The sequence below is a fragment of the Oratosquilla oratoria genome, chromosome 19 (genome assembly GCF_046742065.1).
Source record: "Oratosquilla oratoria isolate Oo_2021 chromosome 19, ASM4674206v1, whole genome shotgun sequence".
Classification (NCBI taxonomy): Eukaryota; Metazoa; Arthropoda; class Malacostraca; order Stomatopoda; family Squillidae; genus Oratosquilla; species Oratosquilla oratoria.
In genome coordinates, this window is record NC_134795.1 from 36,516,449 (window position 1) to 36,536,448 (window position 20,000).

At 40.7% G+C, this 20,000-nt stretch overlaps 1 protein-coding gene across 1 annotated transcript in view; it reads right to left on the reverse strand.

The window, feature by feature from the left end:
• LOC143035592 (tachykinin-like peptides receptor 86C) overlaps nt 1-20,000 on the reverse strand; it is a 455,527-nt gene that overhangs the window by 401,213 nt on the left and 34,314 nt on the right. Inside the window, exon 2 of the mRNA XM_076202459.1 lies at nt 6,989-7,100. Coding sequence (XP_076058574.1) covers nt 6,989-7,100 — 112 coding nt within the window. The remainder of the gene's footprint in view (nt 1-6,988; nt 7,101-20,000) is intronic.

A 20,000-nucleotide genomic window follows, 5' to 3' on the forward strand; every position in this document is an offset into this window, starting at 1 on the left:
GTCCCCTTTTCCCCTGTAAAATGGAACTATACAGGCACTCCTCCAGTCCTCCGGCACTCTACCCTCTCTCCAGCAAACATTAAATAACCTCACCAGCCAGTCCACCATCACTGTACCTCCTTTTTTTTTAGACATTCTGCATGGCATCCATCCAGACCAGGTGCCTTACCTGCTTTCATCATCTTAACAACTGCCTTCACTTCATCCTTCCTTATTTCTCCTCCATTTTCCTCACTCATCACTCTCATTTTCTTAGCATTTCCCACTGCAACTATCTTTCCCTCCCTATCCTCCTTCACATTTAGCAACTCCCTAAAATATTCTGCCCATCTTCCCCTTACTGCCTTTTCTTCCGTTATCATCTCTCCATCTGCACCTTCTACCTTTTCTTCTCTACTTGATTCGCCTCCTCTTCCTCTCTTAATTTCTTTCCAAAACATCTTTTTATTACTTTCAAAATTTTCTGTCATACTCTTCACATCTGCTCTCCTCTTTGCCTCCTTTATATAGACCACGGACTAAAATCTATTACTAATGATACAAAACTGTGCGGAATGGCAAATGATCATTTAAACCAATTAGATATTCAAGAAAATTTGGATAAATTACAGCAATGGTCTGAAAAGTCCCTAAAAAAACTTAGGCTCAGAGGTGACTTGATACAAGTCTTTAAGATTCTAAAGGGAATTGACAACATCAAAAGTGACAAAATTTTCATACAGAATGAGAATACGACAAGTAATAATGGTCTCAAACTGTCAGGAAATATATTTTATTTGAAAGTGGGTAGAAACAGCTTCGCCAACCGTGTGGTTAATGAATGGAATGAACTTCCTGCAGAGGCAGTGTAATATAGTTTAGTTCGAAGCTTTAAGATTTGTTTAGATAAACACCTAAGCAGGATGCTGTAATTCCTGCCATTTATTTTATATTTCTTATTTGTTTGTTATTATTTGTCTGTTGATTATTATTTGCTTTATTTTTATTTATTATTATTTACCTGTCAATTTATCATTATTTACTATTTTCCATTTTTTTATTATATAACTATACTTATGCATTTATTTATTTTGTTTATTATTATTCATGCTGTTATCTTTTATTTGTTTATTTATTTGTTTATCATTATTATAATTTTTTTCGCATCCGACCTAGTTATTGACCAAAAGTTCTCCTGTCGGCATGCTTCTCCTTTGTAATCCTTTGTAATTTAAGAGCTATTTATGGGTCGATTTTTTATCGTCTTTCTCTCTTTACATATGTACAAACGGAACTCTGCAGGCGAAGGAGGTGTAGGTAAACTGCGCAAATGTTCTGCGCAAGTCCTTTTATTACCGAGGTGTAGTGTATAAATATTATATTATACACATGAAGAAACTGCTAGATGTGGGTTTCTTGAAAAAGTCTAGCGGATCTGAATTGGATCACGAAGTGGTGGTGGGAAGATTTAAGATTTCTGAAAGAAGATTATGAAAAAAAAACCGCTCACTATGGGTGAGTTGAAGAAGATGGAAGCCTTGAATAGATGCAGTTGATAAATGAAGGCCGGGAGGATGTGAGAGGAGAGGGAAGAAAAATAAGAAGGCTTAGATGAAAAAAAAAGCATGAATGACAGTTCCGTGAATATCAGAAGACGTGTGTAGCACCATGATTCTTAGGGGAAAAAAGTTAAGAACACACATGTAACAAGAATCCCGTGAATATCGGGAGGCTTATGTGGTACCAGGGTTCTCAAGAGAGAGAGAGAAAAAAAAATAAATAAATAAATAAATAAAATAAAGTGAAATAATATAAAATGAAATAAAATGAAATAGAATAAAATAAAATAAAATAAAATAAAGTAAAATAAAATAAAATAAAATAGAATAGAATAAAATAAAATAAAATAAGAATAATAGAATAGAATAAAATAAGATAAAATATACAAGATAAAATAAAATGAACATAATAGAATAAAAATAAATTAAATAGAATAAAACAAATACAATGAAATAAGGTAAAATAAGATCAAATAAAAAAGAAATAACATAAAATAAAATAAATAAAATTAAAGAAGATTAGATAAAGATAAAATATGATGAAAAAAAGAGAAAATGAACAATATAAAGCCCGAAATTATGTATGAACTAAGACCGGGTGATGAGTTGCACTATAAAAAAATGAACACAGGATAGAAAGGTCTGTGAACGAAAATTTATTAGATTTTTAAGATAAAATTATGGTATACAATAGATAGAGCCAGAAAGGTTAAATTAGTAGGTGCAGAATACTGTAGACCTAGAAACCCCTATGTCGTCTTCATTTAGGGATAAAGCACAGAAATAAACAAGATAATATAAAGTGAAATAAAATAGAAGAAGGTCAAGTAGAAATAGGTGGATATAGAATAAGATAAGATGAATAGAACAAAGAAATATAAATTAAAAAATTAAGTGAAATAGAATTAGATGGAAGAAAACAAAATAAATCAAATCAAGCAAAATAGAATATGATCAAATGAAATAAAATAGAATAAGTTGAAATAGATCAATTGAGTAACTGAATGTGTCGGCTACCTCTGTAGCCGACACATCCGCAGAGAAATACACAGGGTGTCACAAAAATATGTATTCACTCTTTGAAACATCTCGTGATGTTGTCGAATCCATTGGTCAGCGTTATCATCAACTGACTGGACATTGGTGAACATCATTTTGAACATTTGTGAACACTCAGGGGAGGCTAGAATAGGCCAAGGGAAAAAGACTAGATTTCTGTTTAATTTCAAACAGACGATCACCATTTTCTAGACATAGCTGATAATAATGCGGACCAATAGATTAGATAATATTACGAAACATTTAAACGAGTGAATATATTTTTGAGTCACCCTGTGTATTAAATGACTAATGAAAGTGTCTAAATCGCGCACGCCTTTATACATTCACAAAGATATACTATAGATATTTTCTCTCGTGTTTTGTTTATTTTTCTCAGTCTTAATATCTTGATACATACAATTTAATTTTTTTCACACACACACACATACACAAAAAATATCCTTGCCCACCAGAGTTAGAGTCTGCTCTGAGACCTCAGCTCTGAGTCTGCTCCGAAACCTCAGCTCATCAGTCTGCTCCGAGACCGCAGCTCAATCTGCTCCCAGACCTCAATTCAGTCTTCTCCGAAACCTTAACTAGTGAACTTGGTCTGCTCCGAGACCTCAGCTAGTGAACTCGTTTCTGCCGAGACACCGGCTAGCGAATACCTCTTAAGTTTATTAATTCCTGTAAAATTTACAGTAAATCTTCGAATAATAACGAGTGATTTTGTTGTGTTTTGTAATTGTATACGTATAGCGTTATACAGTTACAGGTATAAGATAAAGTGTAGTGTTCTAGTAATTTAGAATCAAAACAGTAGTCTGTTACTGTACTCCAAAGGTAGGAGTAATAGTATAAGGTAAGCAGAGTAAGCTTCGTGTATTTAGTTTATTTAGTGACCGCTTTTGTTTCTTTTGTTGATTTATATTTTCTCTTTGCCGTTTGTATTGCCGAAGGAGGAGCAAAATGGCTTGTGAAGGTTGTGTGAACCTGGAGGACCGTCTCAGGATGTGTGAGGAGGAAATTCGTCTTCTCAAGAGTGCGCTCTGTGAGAAGAGTGAATCCTCCCCAAAATCCAAAAAGCGTTCCACCTCTTCCACTTCTGCCACTGCCGTGAGCGAGTGACGCTCCGTGGGGTCCCGTTTGTCGAGCCCGCGTTCGGCAAGCGGGTGCCCTGTGGAGCAACAAATAGCTCTAGCCAATCGTTTTGTTCTGCTGGAAGATGAGGTGGCTGGGAATCAGGAGTTCTTAGTGGTGGGGGACTCCATGGTGCAAGGGTATGGCGACATCCTGCAGCGGAAGAATAAACGACGTTGCAAGCTTGTATGTCAACCGGGCCGTGGGATCACCGATTGCACCTTCACCATCAGGGAGCAAAGGCGGAAGAACACGGTTATGATTGTTCATACGGGAAGTAACGATGTGCGTAGTCTGTGGGATCCTTACGAGGATCTACGCTGCCTCGTGTTGGAACAGTAGGGCCATAGAGATAAATTGTGCACGCAACTGGGATGCCATTTTTTTTATCCTTGGTATCTCTTTTCCAGGCGCCATGACCTTTTATGTTTCTGATGTGATCCACCTTACTCGCAAAGGCAAATATGTTCTTACAAACCTCGTTGTGGGAGTTTGTAATGAACTAGTTCCTTTTTTGGGGTAGAAACCCAAAGGGAAGGGGAAATAGAGTGTATTGGGGAAAATAGAGTAGGGCGTAGCAATAATGTAGAGCAATATGCCAATGTAGGACAAAATATAATTTTAGGATATTATGTCGGTAGAGGACAAAATATAATTTCAGGATATAATGTCAGTAGAGGACAAAATATTACATTAGGGTGTAATGTCAATAAAGGACAAAATATTACGATCGGATGTAATGATAGTGGAGAACAAAATATCACGGTAGAATATAATGTCAGTGGAGGACATAATATCGTTTAAGGAGTGATGCCGGACAATACCAATAAAGGACGAGCAGCCGGTGTGGGACGCGGTGATGGAGGGGGGCAAGTTGTACATGAGGGATCGGATGACTGTGAGGGACCAGATATCCGGGATGGGGCAAATGTCCATGAGGCACTGAATATCAATGAAGGACCAAATGTCAATATAGAGCAAGGTGTCAATAAAGAACAAAAATATAATGTAAGGCATGATGCTGAAACTCAAAACGAGTAAGAAAAGAAATAATCACGAGTTTATTAAAACCATGTACTTTAATGCTCGTAGTATTAGGAACAAATCTAAGAAATCCAGGCGTATGTCAAAGGCGAAATCTCGATATGATAGGAATAACCGAGACATGGTGAAATGGTAGAGAGTTAGAAGCTGAATTTAATATTGCGGGATTTAAAATATTTTATCAGGATAGAAAGTACAAGAAAGGTGGGGGTGTTCTGATGTACGTTAAAACCAATGTCCATGCTTGTGTTTTAGATAAAGTGAAACAGGATGCATATGATTGTTTCTGGGTAGAATTAACCCAAACAAATGGACAAAAAATAAATGTAGGTGTAATATAAAGGCCAAAGATATTATCATTAGCAGACGACAAACTATTGTTTTAAGAACTGTCTAGTTTCTGCAACCGGGACTTATTGATAATGGGTGATTTCAATTTTACTGACATTGATTGGATGACCCTTGAACATAGCCATATAGGTAGTCGCTTGATAGATTTTCTCGGTGACAATTACTTAGTTCAGCATATAAAAGAACCCACAAGACATGGAAATTTACTAGATCTATTGATCACTAGCCGCGAAAGCATGATAACCGATGTAGAAGTTGGTGAAACTATTGCAAGTAGAGATCACAACTTAGGTTTAAACTGCTATTTTTTTTAATAGATAATTCTTTATCTAAAATATCCGATTTCAGTAAAGATCAGTTCATAGGACTAAAAAGCCTTGACTCAGAGGTGACTTAATACAGGTCTTTAAGATTTTAAAGGGAATTGACATCAAAAATGACAATTTTTTTACAATGAATGAGAATTCGACAAGAAATAATGGTCTTATACTGACAGGAAATAGATTCAATTTGGAAGTGGGTAGAAACAACTTCGCCAACCGTGTAGTTAATGTATGGAATAAAATTCCTACAGAGGCAGTGCAATGTAGTTCAGTTCAGAGTTTTAAGATTCGTTTAGATAAACACCTAAGCAAGATGCTGTAATGCCTGCCATTTATTCTATATCATTTATTTGTTTGTTATTATTTCTCTGTTTATTGTTATTTCCTTGATTATTATTTATTATTATTTATCTGTCAATTTATTATCATCTATATTATTATAATTTCTATTTATCTATTTATCAGTATTATACTCGTACACACACACACACACACATATATATATATATATATAGATATAGATATAGATATAGATAAATAGATAGATAGATAGATAGATAGATAGATATTGCATTCGACCTAGTTATGGGTGTAACCATAACCCCACATATTACAACAATACCTATGGAAAACTACACCGCAACATACATACGAACATACATACACACACACACCCTAACCTCTTCCTTCATGTGACCAAACCGTGAAATACTCCTAATTCCTAAGAACACCCTTTACTCATACACAATATGTTACGTAATTTAGATTAATAACCATGATAATTAAATAACCAGAAATACATTCTTATAATGACAATTATTGTGAAATAAAATAATATCCAAAACCTGTATCACCAAAATAAAATGAAAACTAAATGTAAAACCTGTAAAGTCCCCAAAATGCAGCTGTCAGCATTTTCTGAGCATTCCACCAGGAGAGAGAATAGCTGGCAGTCTTTAGGTGGAAAGCAGATCGGGAAGGTCTGCAGTTGTAACTTTAGACAATAGATCTTTTTAGTTAAAAGGTCTTGTGGTCTTTGATTTATCCACCTAAGGAGGATTTACAATGGGCCAAAAAAGTTTCTTGTCGGCATGCTCCTCCTTTGTAATCCTTTGTAATTCTTTGAGTGTCGGCTCGCAGTGCAGAGGTGCTGAAAATTTTACCATTGGGCGGGGCTCAAACTTTGATCACTGAATTAGCGGTCGAGTGCAGCGCCAAAATAGACTGATTATAAAATGTGATACTTAGATTCAGTTTTGAGAAGGATGTTTACAAAACTGCCATCCCAATCTGCGCATTCAACCGTGACATGTGATATACAAAAAGTATGCAAATATGTTTTCAATTTTTAAGGAAATAATATTACTCGATATACAATAGGTTCACTCTAATTAAACCTATCTTTTGTTAATAAAATAGTTTTTTATACAATGATACCACAAATATGTTTGCATAGATATGAAATATTGTAGCTCAAGTTTCGGGCACCTGAAAGGATGTATATGTAGACAAGTACTTGGATTACTTGCTGTTGTTACGAGTATAACTCACCCGTTGAGAAGGAAGGCCAAGTTGAAGGCACAGTTGAACGTAGCCATCATGAGATCAGCAATTGACAAGTTGATGAGGAAGTAGTTGGTTGTAGTTCGCATACGTTTGTTGGCTGTGGGAGACAAAAAAATACAACACATGCAGTGATTGTAGTAAGAATAATGTATTAAAACTGATGAGGGAGTAATAGACTATGATCAGCAAGTAAATGCTAGCTATGGAAGACAAAAATACAAAATCTTAAGATGTATGAAAGGCAAATGTTGATGTATTATAATGGCAATATACAATAAAACTTAAAGTCTATCTATATGCCAAGGGTTTTTCCACCTTACAATGGAGGTAACCAAACATATGATAGGTAAAATATTATAGTCATAATGACCCCATTACCCAAGAAGACATTTTTGTTCTTTAAAAGTTAATTAACATTTGTATTAATTTATCGAGATAGTTTCTGCCTAATAATCAATTAGGTGAAGATGTAATTGTCTCATTGACTAGAATTAGTTTAGATATTGACAAGGAAAGAAGCAGTTGACTTCATTCAGTTTTAGAATTAGGTTCTACCAAAAGAGTGATGACACTGATTAGTAGTAATATAATATCGTATGTGATTAATACTGGCACAATTTTATAGAGATAAAATGCATATAGGACCAAACTTGTTCGAAGAAGTGTATGCAGACTGCCACACGCGCCTACATACATACACACACACACACACACACACACACACACACACACACACACACACACACACACACACACACACACTCTCTCTCTCTCTCTCTCTCTCTCTCGTGGCGCGGTTGGTAGAGCCCCAGACTGTCAGTACGGTGGTACCGGCGGTACCGTATTCGAATCCTGCCCATGGCTGAAATTATTTCAGTATCGCTGCGGGGAGTTGGGGTTGTGTGTGCGTGTTACCCATAGATCGGTCATACGAGCTCTGAGCTCTCTTCCGGGAGGAAAATAGCTGTCGATCACGAGTCCAACACGTGATCCAAAGACCAAGGTGAATCACACTCGGTGGCGCGGTTGGTAGAGTCTCCGACTGTCACCACGGCGGTCCGGATTCGAATCCTGCTCTGAGCTCTCTTCCGGGAGGGAAACAATTGTCGGTCACGAGTCCAACACGTGATAAAAAAAACATGGGGAACACACACACACACACACACACACACACACACACACACACACACACACACACACACACACACACACACACACACACAAACACACACACACACACACACACTCGCCGCTAGAGGGCCAACGCAAGCAGACGTGTAGAGAGAGCTCTACCGATTTCGGAAAAAATCCAAAATCTACGCTGCAACCACCCACCAGCAGTCGCAGAGAACGATATAAAGGTACAGTGCATTGCCAGACAAAATTTGGGAATCCGTGGTGCTTGGACTTAGGCTGTAGAATTGGAAAAGTTCAGTCCTACCTGGCCAAACAATCCCTGTCAGGGGTTGCCATTGTTGCGCATGCGCACTGGTGCTGGTGTGACGTAGTTATGTCACATCAACCACCACCACAGTAATTTTACGTCACACCCTTGAACCCAATCTGCCTACCTACCAAGGTAGGCAGCATGGAACCTTCTGGCCCAATCTCCCTCGAGGCCATTGAGGCCGACCTAGCTTTAAGCGATGAGGATGAGATGAGTGAGGAAGACATTCACTGGCCACGGCTACCTAGACACGAACTCCGTGATCCACTAGCTCCAATGTCTGCGCTAGACATGTCACGCCCCACAACTACTCCCAAACACCTCGGACAGCAATAGTTCGCCTTCTTACCCTGCTGCCAAATCCTCAAAACGATTTGAGACATCTACTGCCCAGAGCAGCATATCTACAACAGACCACAGCGATCCACGCCCTGTAGCACAGGAGGCACCCACAAGGGGGACCTCATCGCTGCGTGACCCTCCATCCCCAGCATTTGCTCCCAGGGCTGACTATATCAAATTCCGGTTCAAGACTAACCCCTCAGTGGACATAAAACTTCGATGGCTGAATGAAATAACCAAAGCCTTCAAACTTGACCGTAAACTGGCTGAGGTGAAGATGGCATCAATTACATCTCAGTTTGTTTACATCTCTCGTAACCGCACAGATATTGTCAACAGTGTTACGAAAGGAGAGGTACTGTCCATCTACCTTGAGGCTCAGGACTCGCAGGAAAGGCCTCGCAAATATCCCACATACCTCTTAACCCGTTACCCGGTCGATATTGAACCAGCCTTGGCCAAAGAACTGCCGGGCACCTACTCAGTCAGAAGATTCCACCATAATGGCCCACCCATCAACCGCCTGGTAGTGACTTGGAGCCTTATAGAGCCACCACCACCGAGTGTCTACTTCAGCTTCCTTCCATGCCTACCACCCTGTGAACTTCGTAGGATGAAAGACGAGCAGCCATGGTGTTACCGGTGCTGGGGTATCGGTCATATCTCACGGTATTGCGCCGCGACCGAACGGTGTGCATGGTGCTCGGGCCCTCATGACTCCCGCACTTGTTCACACCGCGCCCCTCCACCAACTGCTGCTACCCCTGACTCGGCTTCATCACAATCCCAGCCTCCCCCACCAGACACCTCGTGCTGGAAATGTCCACGATGTCATCAGACAGGGGTCAACGCCTGGCATGGTTGTGCAAAGCGTCAGCAAACCACCAATGCACTGGTTGTTAAACACACGGGTCACACTGAGTCACCACCACCTCCTCCCTCCGTCGGTAACCCCCACTCTACCTCTACTGCCTCCTCGGACTCCAAGCAAGTAGCTGCACTTCGCGATGCAGTGGCAGCCCTTAAGACTCGGGTCGCGACAATGACCGCACGTTTCGATGCAATCGAAACGTGCCTGGATAGTTTGGTTAAAAAACAGGCCACATGTGAGGTGACACTGAACTCGTTGGTTGAATCACAACAGGTAATTATTAACACCATTAGCACCATCACGGAGAAAATGGATTTTATTGCTGCTAGATTCGGCAATCTAATTGCAACCCCACACAGGGAGTCTCCCCTACGTAACACAACACCCAGTGACCCCCCACCACCACTACCCCCCACCACCGCTACCCCCCACACCACCACTGCCGGCCGAACCACCACCGTTGCTCATACCTCCACAACCGCCCGAACCACCACTTCTTCATCACTTGGTCGCCGATACCATAGAACTAAAATTTAATAATCAAATGAAGCTACACGTCATCTCATGGAACGCCTGCGGTATCACAAACTGGGCCAAACGTATAGCACTTAAAGGGTACGTGCACTGTCACCACCCAGACATTATCTTCATACAGGAAGCATTTATAGGCCTCGCACCACCAAACAGGGATGCACCTTTGCTCAACCAATACGTATCGTATGTACATCAGATCCGAAACGGATTAATTACGTATGTCCACAACACCGTCCAGCATCGCTTTCTTCAAAATTCTATGGACAATAACACGACTTATCAGCTTCTAGAGGTAACAGTTGGCTCCGGTACCATAAGATTATGCAATGTGTACGCTGCACCGAACGGCCTGAATCCAGCTATACTTCCACCCCCCACCACCCACGATATGATTTATCTAGGAGATTTTAATAGTCGACACCCTGCTCTAGGAGATCTCGCAGGTATTATAAATCGCAAAGGGACTCGACTTCTGGAATGCATTCAACGCAGCAGGCTAACTCGCTGGGACACGGCTGGCGCCACGCATGCTCGAGGTGGTACCTTAGATCACGCCCTTACGTTTGGATTGGTGGCCTCCCAAGTCCGGTGTTCAACGATACCGACACTATTCTCCGACCACGTAGCACTCAGCGTCCAATACACCCTTCCTACCACGCCATCCCCAGTGCACACCCGTACACGCATCGTACTCCCACCCAAGTACTGTCCCACATATATTTCATACATAACAAACCTCCTACCCACATTTAACCACCACTGCCCTGAACAGTTATATTCCTCCCTCGTTAACGCCACACATACTTTCTACACCCAATACGTCAAAAAGCCACACATCACACGTCATCCGAATACACACACTTGGACACTAGACAACCTTATCGTTCAGGCGGAGAGGAAAGCGATGGAGGATGGCTTTGCCTTTCAGAAAAGACCAAGTCCAGAAACTCTACACCAGTATCAACTATCAAGAGATGACTTAGTTGCTCTACAGCGTTGTGTTCAAACGGATTCCTGGAAAAAACTAACGGACAGCATTAACCATCAAACTAGTGTTGGCACCATGTGGCACCTCATCAACAAGGTGATAAAGAAAAAACATCACAGTGCCCTCCATCATAGTCCTACACAGTTTGCACAAGACCTTATTGATGCCTGGTCAGCACAGTCACAAACCAGCAACCTCCCACCATACATACACGACGCTCTCTCCACCCACAAAAACTATCGTGCACTCTGACTTGCCTCTGCCTTGCTGAAGACCGATGAAGAAGATGAGGAGATAACCGAACAAGAGCTGCGAAGAGCCCTCGCCAAGGGTAAGGCGACAGCTCCTGGCGATGATGGTATCACCTACGCCGTCCTCCGAGTACTCCTGGAAGTACCTGGTAGCCCCCTCCTCCAGCTGTATAATCTCTGCTACAACCTGGGATATGCACCACGGGACTGGACTTGCAGCACGATAGTACCGATTCCTAAACCTGGCACTGACAAATTCTGACCTGTATCTCTCACCTCTTGTTTCTGTAAAGTATTGGAACGCATTCTTTTATCACGTCTGATGTTCCGGATACAAGATAAGCTCTCGCCCCGACTGTACGGCTTCCTGCCCCAACGAGGAACACACCACTGCCTCATGGAACTCTACACACGCCTCTGTCCCACCAGTGTAGTGGCTTTCATTGATTTGAAAAGCGCATTCGACATCGCCAACAGAGACATTATCCTCGACCAACTTGTTGACTTTGGCATCAAAGGAAATTTACTGAGGTGGATAAGAGGATACCTGCGGAACAGGAACTCACGTGTATTGTTTAAGGGAGCGTACAGCAATACCAGAAAGTTTGAACTTGGTACTCCACAGGGAGGAGTACTCAGTCCATTTTTATTTAACATCCTTATGCATCGCTTTCTCTCTCTGCTTCCTGACATCGACGGTACAACAATCACTTGCTATGCAGACGACATATGCATTCATTCAAGATCACCACAAGACATGCAACGTTTCCTTCAATCATTTCATTTGTCATCCTCCTCATTCGGGCTGGTCATCTCACCAGAAAAGAGCAGAATTTTATCTTTTCGCCCAGCAAGAACTTTGCCAGAATTCACTGTTGGCAACACCATCGTGCCATTGTGCTCACAGTACCTTTACCTGGGGGCACCAGTTCGTATCACACCTTCCATCCCAGCAAGACAACGCGTACATCCAATTGTCCAAGTCCTGCTAACCCGGCTACAGAGATGACTGACTCCTCTTTTAGGTGGTTAACCAACAATATTACTGGAGTGTCCATCCCTGTCGCCAGAACTATATATATCACTTTCATTCGATCAGTGGTTGATTACCTCTCTTCCGCACTTAGTCAGCTTTCCAAAACTACTTTGCAACCACTTGAAAAATTCCAAAACCAGGCAATGAGGCTCATCTTAGGCTGCCCTACCACAACCAGGATCGTCAATATGCAGCAAGAACTTCGTCTACCACCAATTGTAGAGAGAATATACTCAAATGTTACCTACTTCACTATCAAGTGCCTGCACTACCCCCACTTATCTCCCCACTTTTGTCACACAATCCAGACCTCGATTGATTTGGCAGAACCTCGACCTCAGCTTCGTCCCGGTGGCTGCTCACTGGTCCTTAACATCAGTTCAAACATTCGGAGGCTTAACATAAACATTTTAACAGAGAACGAGGACCCTGGCCTCCCACCTTGGCAGACACCCATGCCAACAGTCACCTATACTCCAACTACCAAGTCCGACCTACCACAGCTCCAGAAACAACTAGCCTTAGAAACTATCGCCGGTCTGTCATCTTCTTTAAATGCGGCCCATCATCTCTTCACTGACGGTTCTTTGCAGGAGGACGGTAGTGCTGGATGTGCTGTGTATTCCCCCAACATAGAGCCACCACTAGGGGGCTGGGCAGGGCGTCGACTCCCTAATTCGTCAAGCTCCACGTATTGTGAGTTGCATGGGCTCCTGGACGCTGTTACTTTGCTGACACGGACTGGAGAAAACGGCTTGATCATCTGCGACTCTCAGTCAGCCCTCCGTGCTCTCTCATCTACCAAGCCTGAACGCCAACAAGTGGTAACACAAATAATGCGACAACTGGCCACAACTCACGAAAACTCACAGAGGGTACACTTCCTGTGGATTCCATCCCATATTGAACTCCTAGGCAATGACACCGCTGATCGGCTAGCAAGGACAGCCTGTAATATGGATCCACCAGCTGCCACTTCTACTACTGCCTTCCTACCTTCTTACAAGCGAATGGTAAGACAAGCTGCCTGCTCCCCTACTCGCCGCCGTAGCAATGCTGAGAGGGCTACAAGTGTATCCATCCAACACTACGAGAATTTTCTTCCTCTTCCCTATAAGTATAGACGTAATGGACTTATTGTGAGAAGACACAATGTTGTGAGTGCCCGACTCAGCCTCGGCTACAGACCAGTGTGGCAAGTGGGTGAGACCGAAGGTGTACCGAGGTACTCATCGTGCAGGCTGTGCGACACCCCTAATGCCAACAGTCTAGAGCACTACTGCATTGATTGCCCCACGATAGCCCCTTTAATACCTCATCGACAATCAGTTCTTGATGTCTGTAAATATTTGCTTGAAGGTGATAAATTAGAATTGATCCTATTGCAACACCCTCACTTTGGTGGATGTTAAAGTATACATAAATATATCAGTCATGATTCGGAAATGTTTTAAGTATCACTAATAATCTGTATATAGTTATCTTTTGCACTAGGTTTGTTGTTCCCTGAACATAATAACAAGGAATGTCTGTAGTATGGATCTGCCAGCTGCTACAACTATTGCCCTACTACAAATGGATGGTACGATAAGCCGCCACTTCCCTACACGTCACCGTGGTAATGCTGAGAGGACTTCAAGTGTAACAATCCAACACCACAAGAATGTCCTTCCACTTCCAAATGCATACAAACGCAGCGAACTTCTGGTGAGACGACAGTGTTATACGTGCCCGACGCAAACCCGGCTACCGCACGATGTAGACGGGTGAGACCAGAAAGGTGCCGAGGTACACATCGTGCAGGCTGCGCTACACCCCATATGCCAACAACCTTGATACCTCATCGACGATTACTTTTTATTATATGTAAATATTTGCCAGAAGGTGATCACTGTATATATTTTTGTATCACCCGCACTAATGGGTGATAAACTACAAATAATTCCTTAAGTTATGATTCGAGAGTGTCCTGTGTATCACTAGTACTCTGTACATAGCTACACTTTTGTACTAGGTTTGACGCTCCTTGAGCGTAATAAATTGATTAAAAACAAAACAAAAACACACACACACGCACACACACACACACACACGTGTACACACACACACACACAAACACACACACACACACACACACACACACACACACACACACACACACACACACACACACACACACACACACACACACACACACACACACACACACACACACACACACACACACATACACACACACACACACACACATACACACACACACACACACACACACACACACAAACACACACAAACACACACACACACACACACACACACACACACACACACACACACACACACACACACACACACACACACTCATACACACATACACACACACACACACACACACACACACACACACACACACATACACACAAACACATTGATAAACATAAGCTTTTACATTTTTGTAAGACTTCATATTTGGATATCGTCGAGTTTTACAGATCAATTTTTGTATGCAATTTTTCAACACATCTCTTTCAAAGGAAACAAGATATTACATGACCATCTTCCAATTGCTTTAGTGAAAAATGAATATATAAGTTATATTCTACACATTAATAAGGTTATGCAATTGTTTGAGATTTCTTTGATGAAGCGGAAAATGTATTCATATTCTAGTCGTTCTTGAGGCTGAGGGATAGGAATGCTTTATACAGTAGGGGATCGGGTAGCCTTTTCATATGATCGGTTAATTTTTCATTAAGACATTTTGATGCACGTTTTTTGTTTAGATTGCCATGAAAAATATGGTTGTATCACATAAGTTTTTTGTTCTGTATTACAAGAAAATAGAATAACACCTTTTCCTCCCTTGTATATTATCATAAATGTTTATACAAAATAGACAATGATAAAAAGAATATTGATATTATTTTAGACTTGTATGTTTATCATTGCGTAGTCGTTATCACAAACGTCTATCCAAAATAAACATTAGAAAAAGTGCAAAAAGTGGGACTGAATATCTATTATTTGTGTGACCTAAATTCAACTTTATATGTTTATGTAGAAATAGTTATCTTTATCATCTCTAAGAACTTATAAAAAGAAAATCACGTCAGTATACTCAATGGCAAGACAGAATTATCTAATATTTTTAATATTAGGTAATTCTGTCTTTCCTTTTGGGAAAATGATAAGAGATCTCCATGTCGGTGGAAGAAGGATTTAAGAGCCAGAGGTTGAAATAGTATTAGTCTTCTATTCCGAAAGAAACTCGTACATCATATTGAAAAGATATGTATATTTTTTCTTGTATGAATGTTTTAGTTAGCTCATGCAAATGCATCACCAAAGAAGTAAAAGGTATCTAAAAAAATAAAAATAAAAAATAAAAATCAAGACCAAAATCCAGGACCGAAAACAAAGACCAAGACCAAAAACCAAGACAAAAATCCAAGGCCAAGACCAAGACCAAAATCAAGACAAAAATCCAAGACCAAAACAAAAAATCAAGACAAAAAAACAAGACCAACACCAAAATCCAAGATCAAAACCAAAACCAAAACCAAGACCAAAATCCAAGATCAAGACCAAAATCCAGGACCAAAAATCAAGACCAAAACCAAGACCAAAATCCATGACCAAAAAACAAGACTAAGACCAAAATCCAAGATCAAGACCAAGACCAAAACCAAGACCAAGACTAAAACCAAGACCAAGACCAAGACCAAGACCAAGACCAAGACCAAGACCAAGACCAAGACCAAGACCAAGACCAAGACCAAGACCAAGACCAAAATTCAAGACCAAGACCAAATCCAAGACCAAGACCAAGACCAAAATCTAAGACCAAGACCAAAATCCAAGACCAAGGCCAAGACCAAGATTCAAGAGCAAGACCAAAACCAAAATTCAAGATCAAGACCAAGACTAAGACCAAGGCCAAGACCAAAATCCAAGACCAAAATCCAAGGTCAAAATGTGTGTATAATTAGTTGTTAGTGATTGGTAGTACATCCTTGTGCTGTACTACTTATTTAAGTGAGGTGATTCGCGAGATTAACAGACTTGCTTTGTTTCATTAAAATTCAACCACTATGTCCATTGTTTGATAGTTTACATTGATGTAATTCATGGGGAGCTATGGGGTATAATTAGGAGTGATGAGTGTAAGTTATTGGGGTCTTGATGTATTGCAGGCTGAACAAGAAATAAAACCTAAGTGCAACAGTGATTCGTTGATATATCACGCCTAGTACAACAGTTTAACACTCAGGACCAAGATGAAGGACCTCAGAACCCTCAAGATGCATCGCGAAGGGGAAGTTCACACGCAAGACAAAATTACATCAAAAGTGTAAAGAGCTAGATCAACCGGGAGATGTGGTAAATAATATTTACGATGAAGTATGTGCGTGTTTTATTAAAGTGGAAAAGTATAAAAATAAAGTTAATCGATATACTAGATAGCCAGACTGCCATAGACGAGTTCCAGAAGTATACACTCGACCTGGAAATGAAGAAATGTCACATTATGACTGTATGTGTCTTAAAACAAGGGAAAGCCGTAAATAGCAATTGTTTCCAAATTAGAATCCTGGTGGTGTAGATAGTGGAGGTTTAGTGGCATTGTCTGGGAAATTTTACATTTGTTAAATATTTCCAAAGGCTTTTGGTATCACAACTCGGCGAGTACCCGTACGTCCTCCGGCAATCTTTGTCTGGCAAAGAACATGGGTTAATGTGGGAGCGATTACAGGAAAGGTTTGGATGCACCACGAAATCAGTGGACTCTGTTTTACCTGAGATCGATTACTTGAAGTCTATCCCTGAGGGCAGAAGCAACAAGGCGGTAGACGTCTTTAACGCAATTGAATGTGCCTGGCTAGATTTTAACAAAGTTGAAAAGAGAAAGGTTTATGAAGAGCCAATCAGTTGATGAAGACAAAGAATTTGAAGGAATTGTCAAATTCTTAGTGAAAGAGCACAATTCTATTGAATATATGGAGGAAGAAGCGCATCATACTTATCGCAACCATGTTGCAATTCATAACATCGCACAAAACCCCAGTGAACCATTTGGAATCAGAAAAATTGCCAATAACTGCTTGAATGTCTCCCAAACCTGTCTTCTGTGATGGGTTTTGCTGATGGGGGCGGCAATGTAAAGTTAGATGACAGTGACAAATTCAGTGGAGGATTCAAACGAAACAGTTTTTGGTTTCACGGGACAGACGGGCTTGACATCTTGGAATACGACGCATTTAGGAGATCGAGTAATGAGAGCAACTCTGAACACGTGAAAAGGTCAGGCATTTATTTTCTGTGCCTCAAAAGTGCTGACCATCTAGTAAGAAACTGCAAGAGTAGCGCATGTAATGTCACTAATCGTGGGAGAGTATGTGGGAAGTTCCATAATCCATTTATCCATTCATTTTTCCCGACGAGTGCACTATCAGATAGGGCATCGAACAATTTCACTGACCGACAAGGGGCGTTGCTAGCAATAAGGAAAGTGAGAAGTGGAGCCAAATCGCTGTCGACACTATTTGATTCAGGGAGTAATATCACCGTGATCACGCATGAAGCTGCAGGAAAATTAGTTCTGTGAGGACGGTCGGTGAGATTATATGTAACAAAGGTTGGGAATAAGGTGGAGCAACTTGACAGTAGAGTATACATAGTACCATTGCTTGACGAAACGGGACGAGAATGGATAATAGAGGCTTTTGGGATAAAAGAAATTTCATCTAACATAAAGAAAACTGACATGGTTGAAATTGCAATGTTGTTTGGTGTACATACGTGGCAAATTGCTAGGCCAGAAGGTAAAAATCGAACTTCTGATAGGATCTGATTACTGTGACCTGTTAAGTAGTGAAAACCAATGGTAACAACATTCAATTGTTGCATGGCGACTTCGGATTTTGTGTGAGAGGGAGACCAAGCCCTACTTATGACGAAACCTGCGTAAATTTTGTCAGTCAACCTAGTAGTATCAGCACAATCGGATGACCTGCTAGATCAATTGTGTACCTAGATGTGGGGGATGCCGTTGCGGCAGATGTTCATTAGATGAAGGGTTAGTACTGAGGGAACAAAGAGAATTTGATCTAATCAATGAAGGTTTAAAATCTGACAAATCTGACCAATGCCGGACTGAAAGATATCCATGAGCCCGTGACCCAAAGGATCTACCAAATAACTTGCCACTTGCTCATTCCAGATTGAAATCTACAAAAAAGAAGACTCCAAAAGCTGGGTGATGGCTATGCAAACGCTTATCAAAGCCAGATGGAAGACATAGTTAACAGGGGCGCAGCTAGGAATTTGTCATCAGAGGAAATTGCAGCATACGAGGGTCCAGTACTTTATCATATTTAGGCACGTCTTTGAATAGCTTTTTTGTGTTAAGGTCTCGATTTCCTCAATAATTTGGTGGGGGGTTGTTAATATTTCGTCAAAGATACAAAGTAATTGTTGCAGACATCAAGAAAATGTATAATTTTGTGAAAAGAGAATTTGAACAGCATACACACAGATTCTTGTGGCGGGATATGAACACCAACGTAAACCCAGATCATTACGTCCTCATTACTGTGACATTTGGGGATAAACCAGGGGGCACAGTATTGAGGAAGATTGCCAGAAGGTTCAAAGACACTTCTGAGGTGACAAATTTGATAGTGAAAAATCCATATGCGGACGATTAGATAGGTGCGTGCAGTGGACAATAGGGAAGAGGAGGAAGACCTAAAGAACAGGGTAAAAGGGGTTTTAGGCGAAAGTGGTTTTCATATAAAGGAATGGATAATGTCAGGTGTAACTGGCGGAACTGTTTCAATGAGTCGGAAAAGTACTGGAGCAGAGAAAGTGCTGGGGTTAATTTGGAATCCTGAGACGGACAAATTTATATTTAAGCTAGCAAGGGACGCACTAAGCAATCCGTAAAGTTAGAAGAATTGGAATAGAAAATACCAAGAAGTCTCACTAAACGTATAATATTAAGTCAAATTACAATTTTATACAATCCTCTGGGCTTTGTGATCCCATTGAAGGCAAAATTGATAACGAGGAATTTGGTTCGAGAAGCTTCTCGTGACATCGCAGGTAAGGGATGGGATGAACCAGTAGATCAGGATACTTGTCAGAAATGGAAGACATATTTATTTTATTTTATTTTATTTTTTATTTTATTTGGAGCGGTTACAGTTTGAATTATATTTAAAACCCAGTAATATTGTAGGTACATACCTTGTTGTTTTCTCGGATGGAAGTGCGAAAACCTACTTGAGGTTGTTACTAGATAACGGCTCGTACATATGCTAGCTAATTTGTTCAAAGGGTATTTTAGTTCCCGCACGCCAATTGCCCATTCCTAGGATTGAATTGTGTAGAGTTGTCATTGGGTACAGACTAATGGAATATATACAGCGGGAATTAGATTCGAAGATTGAAAATGTGACTCATTTTACAGATTCTGAAATTGTCAAGGCTCAGATTCAAAAGAACTTATATAGCTTCAACACATTTA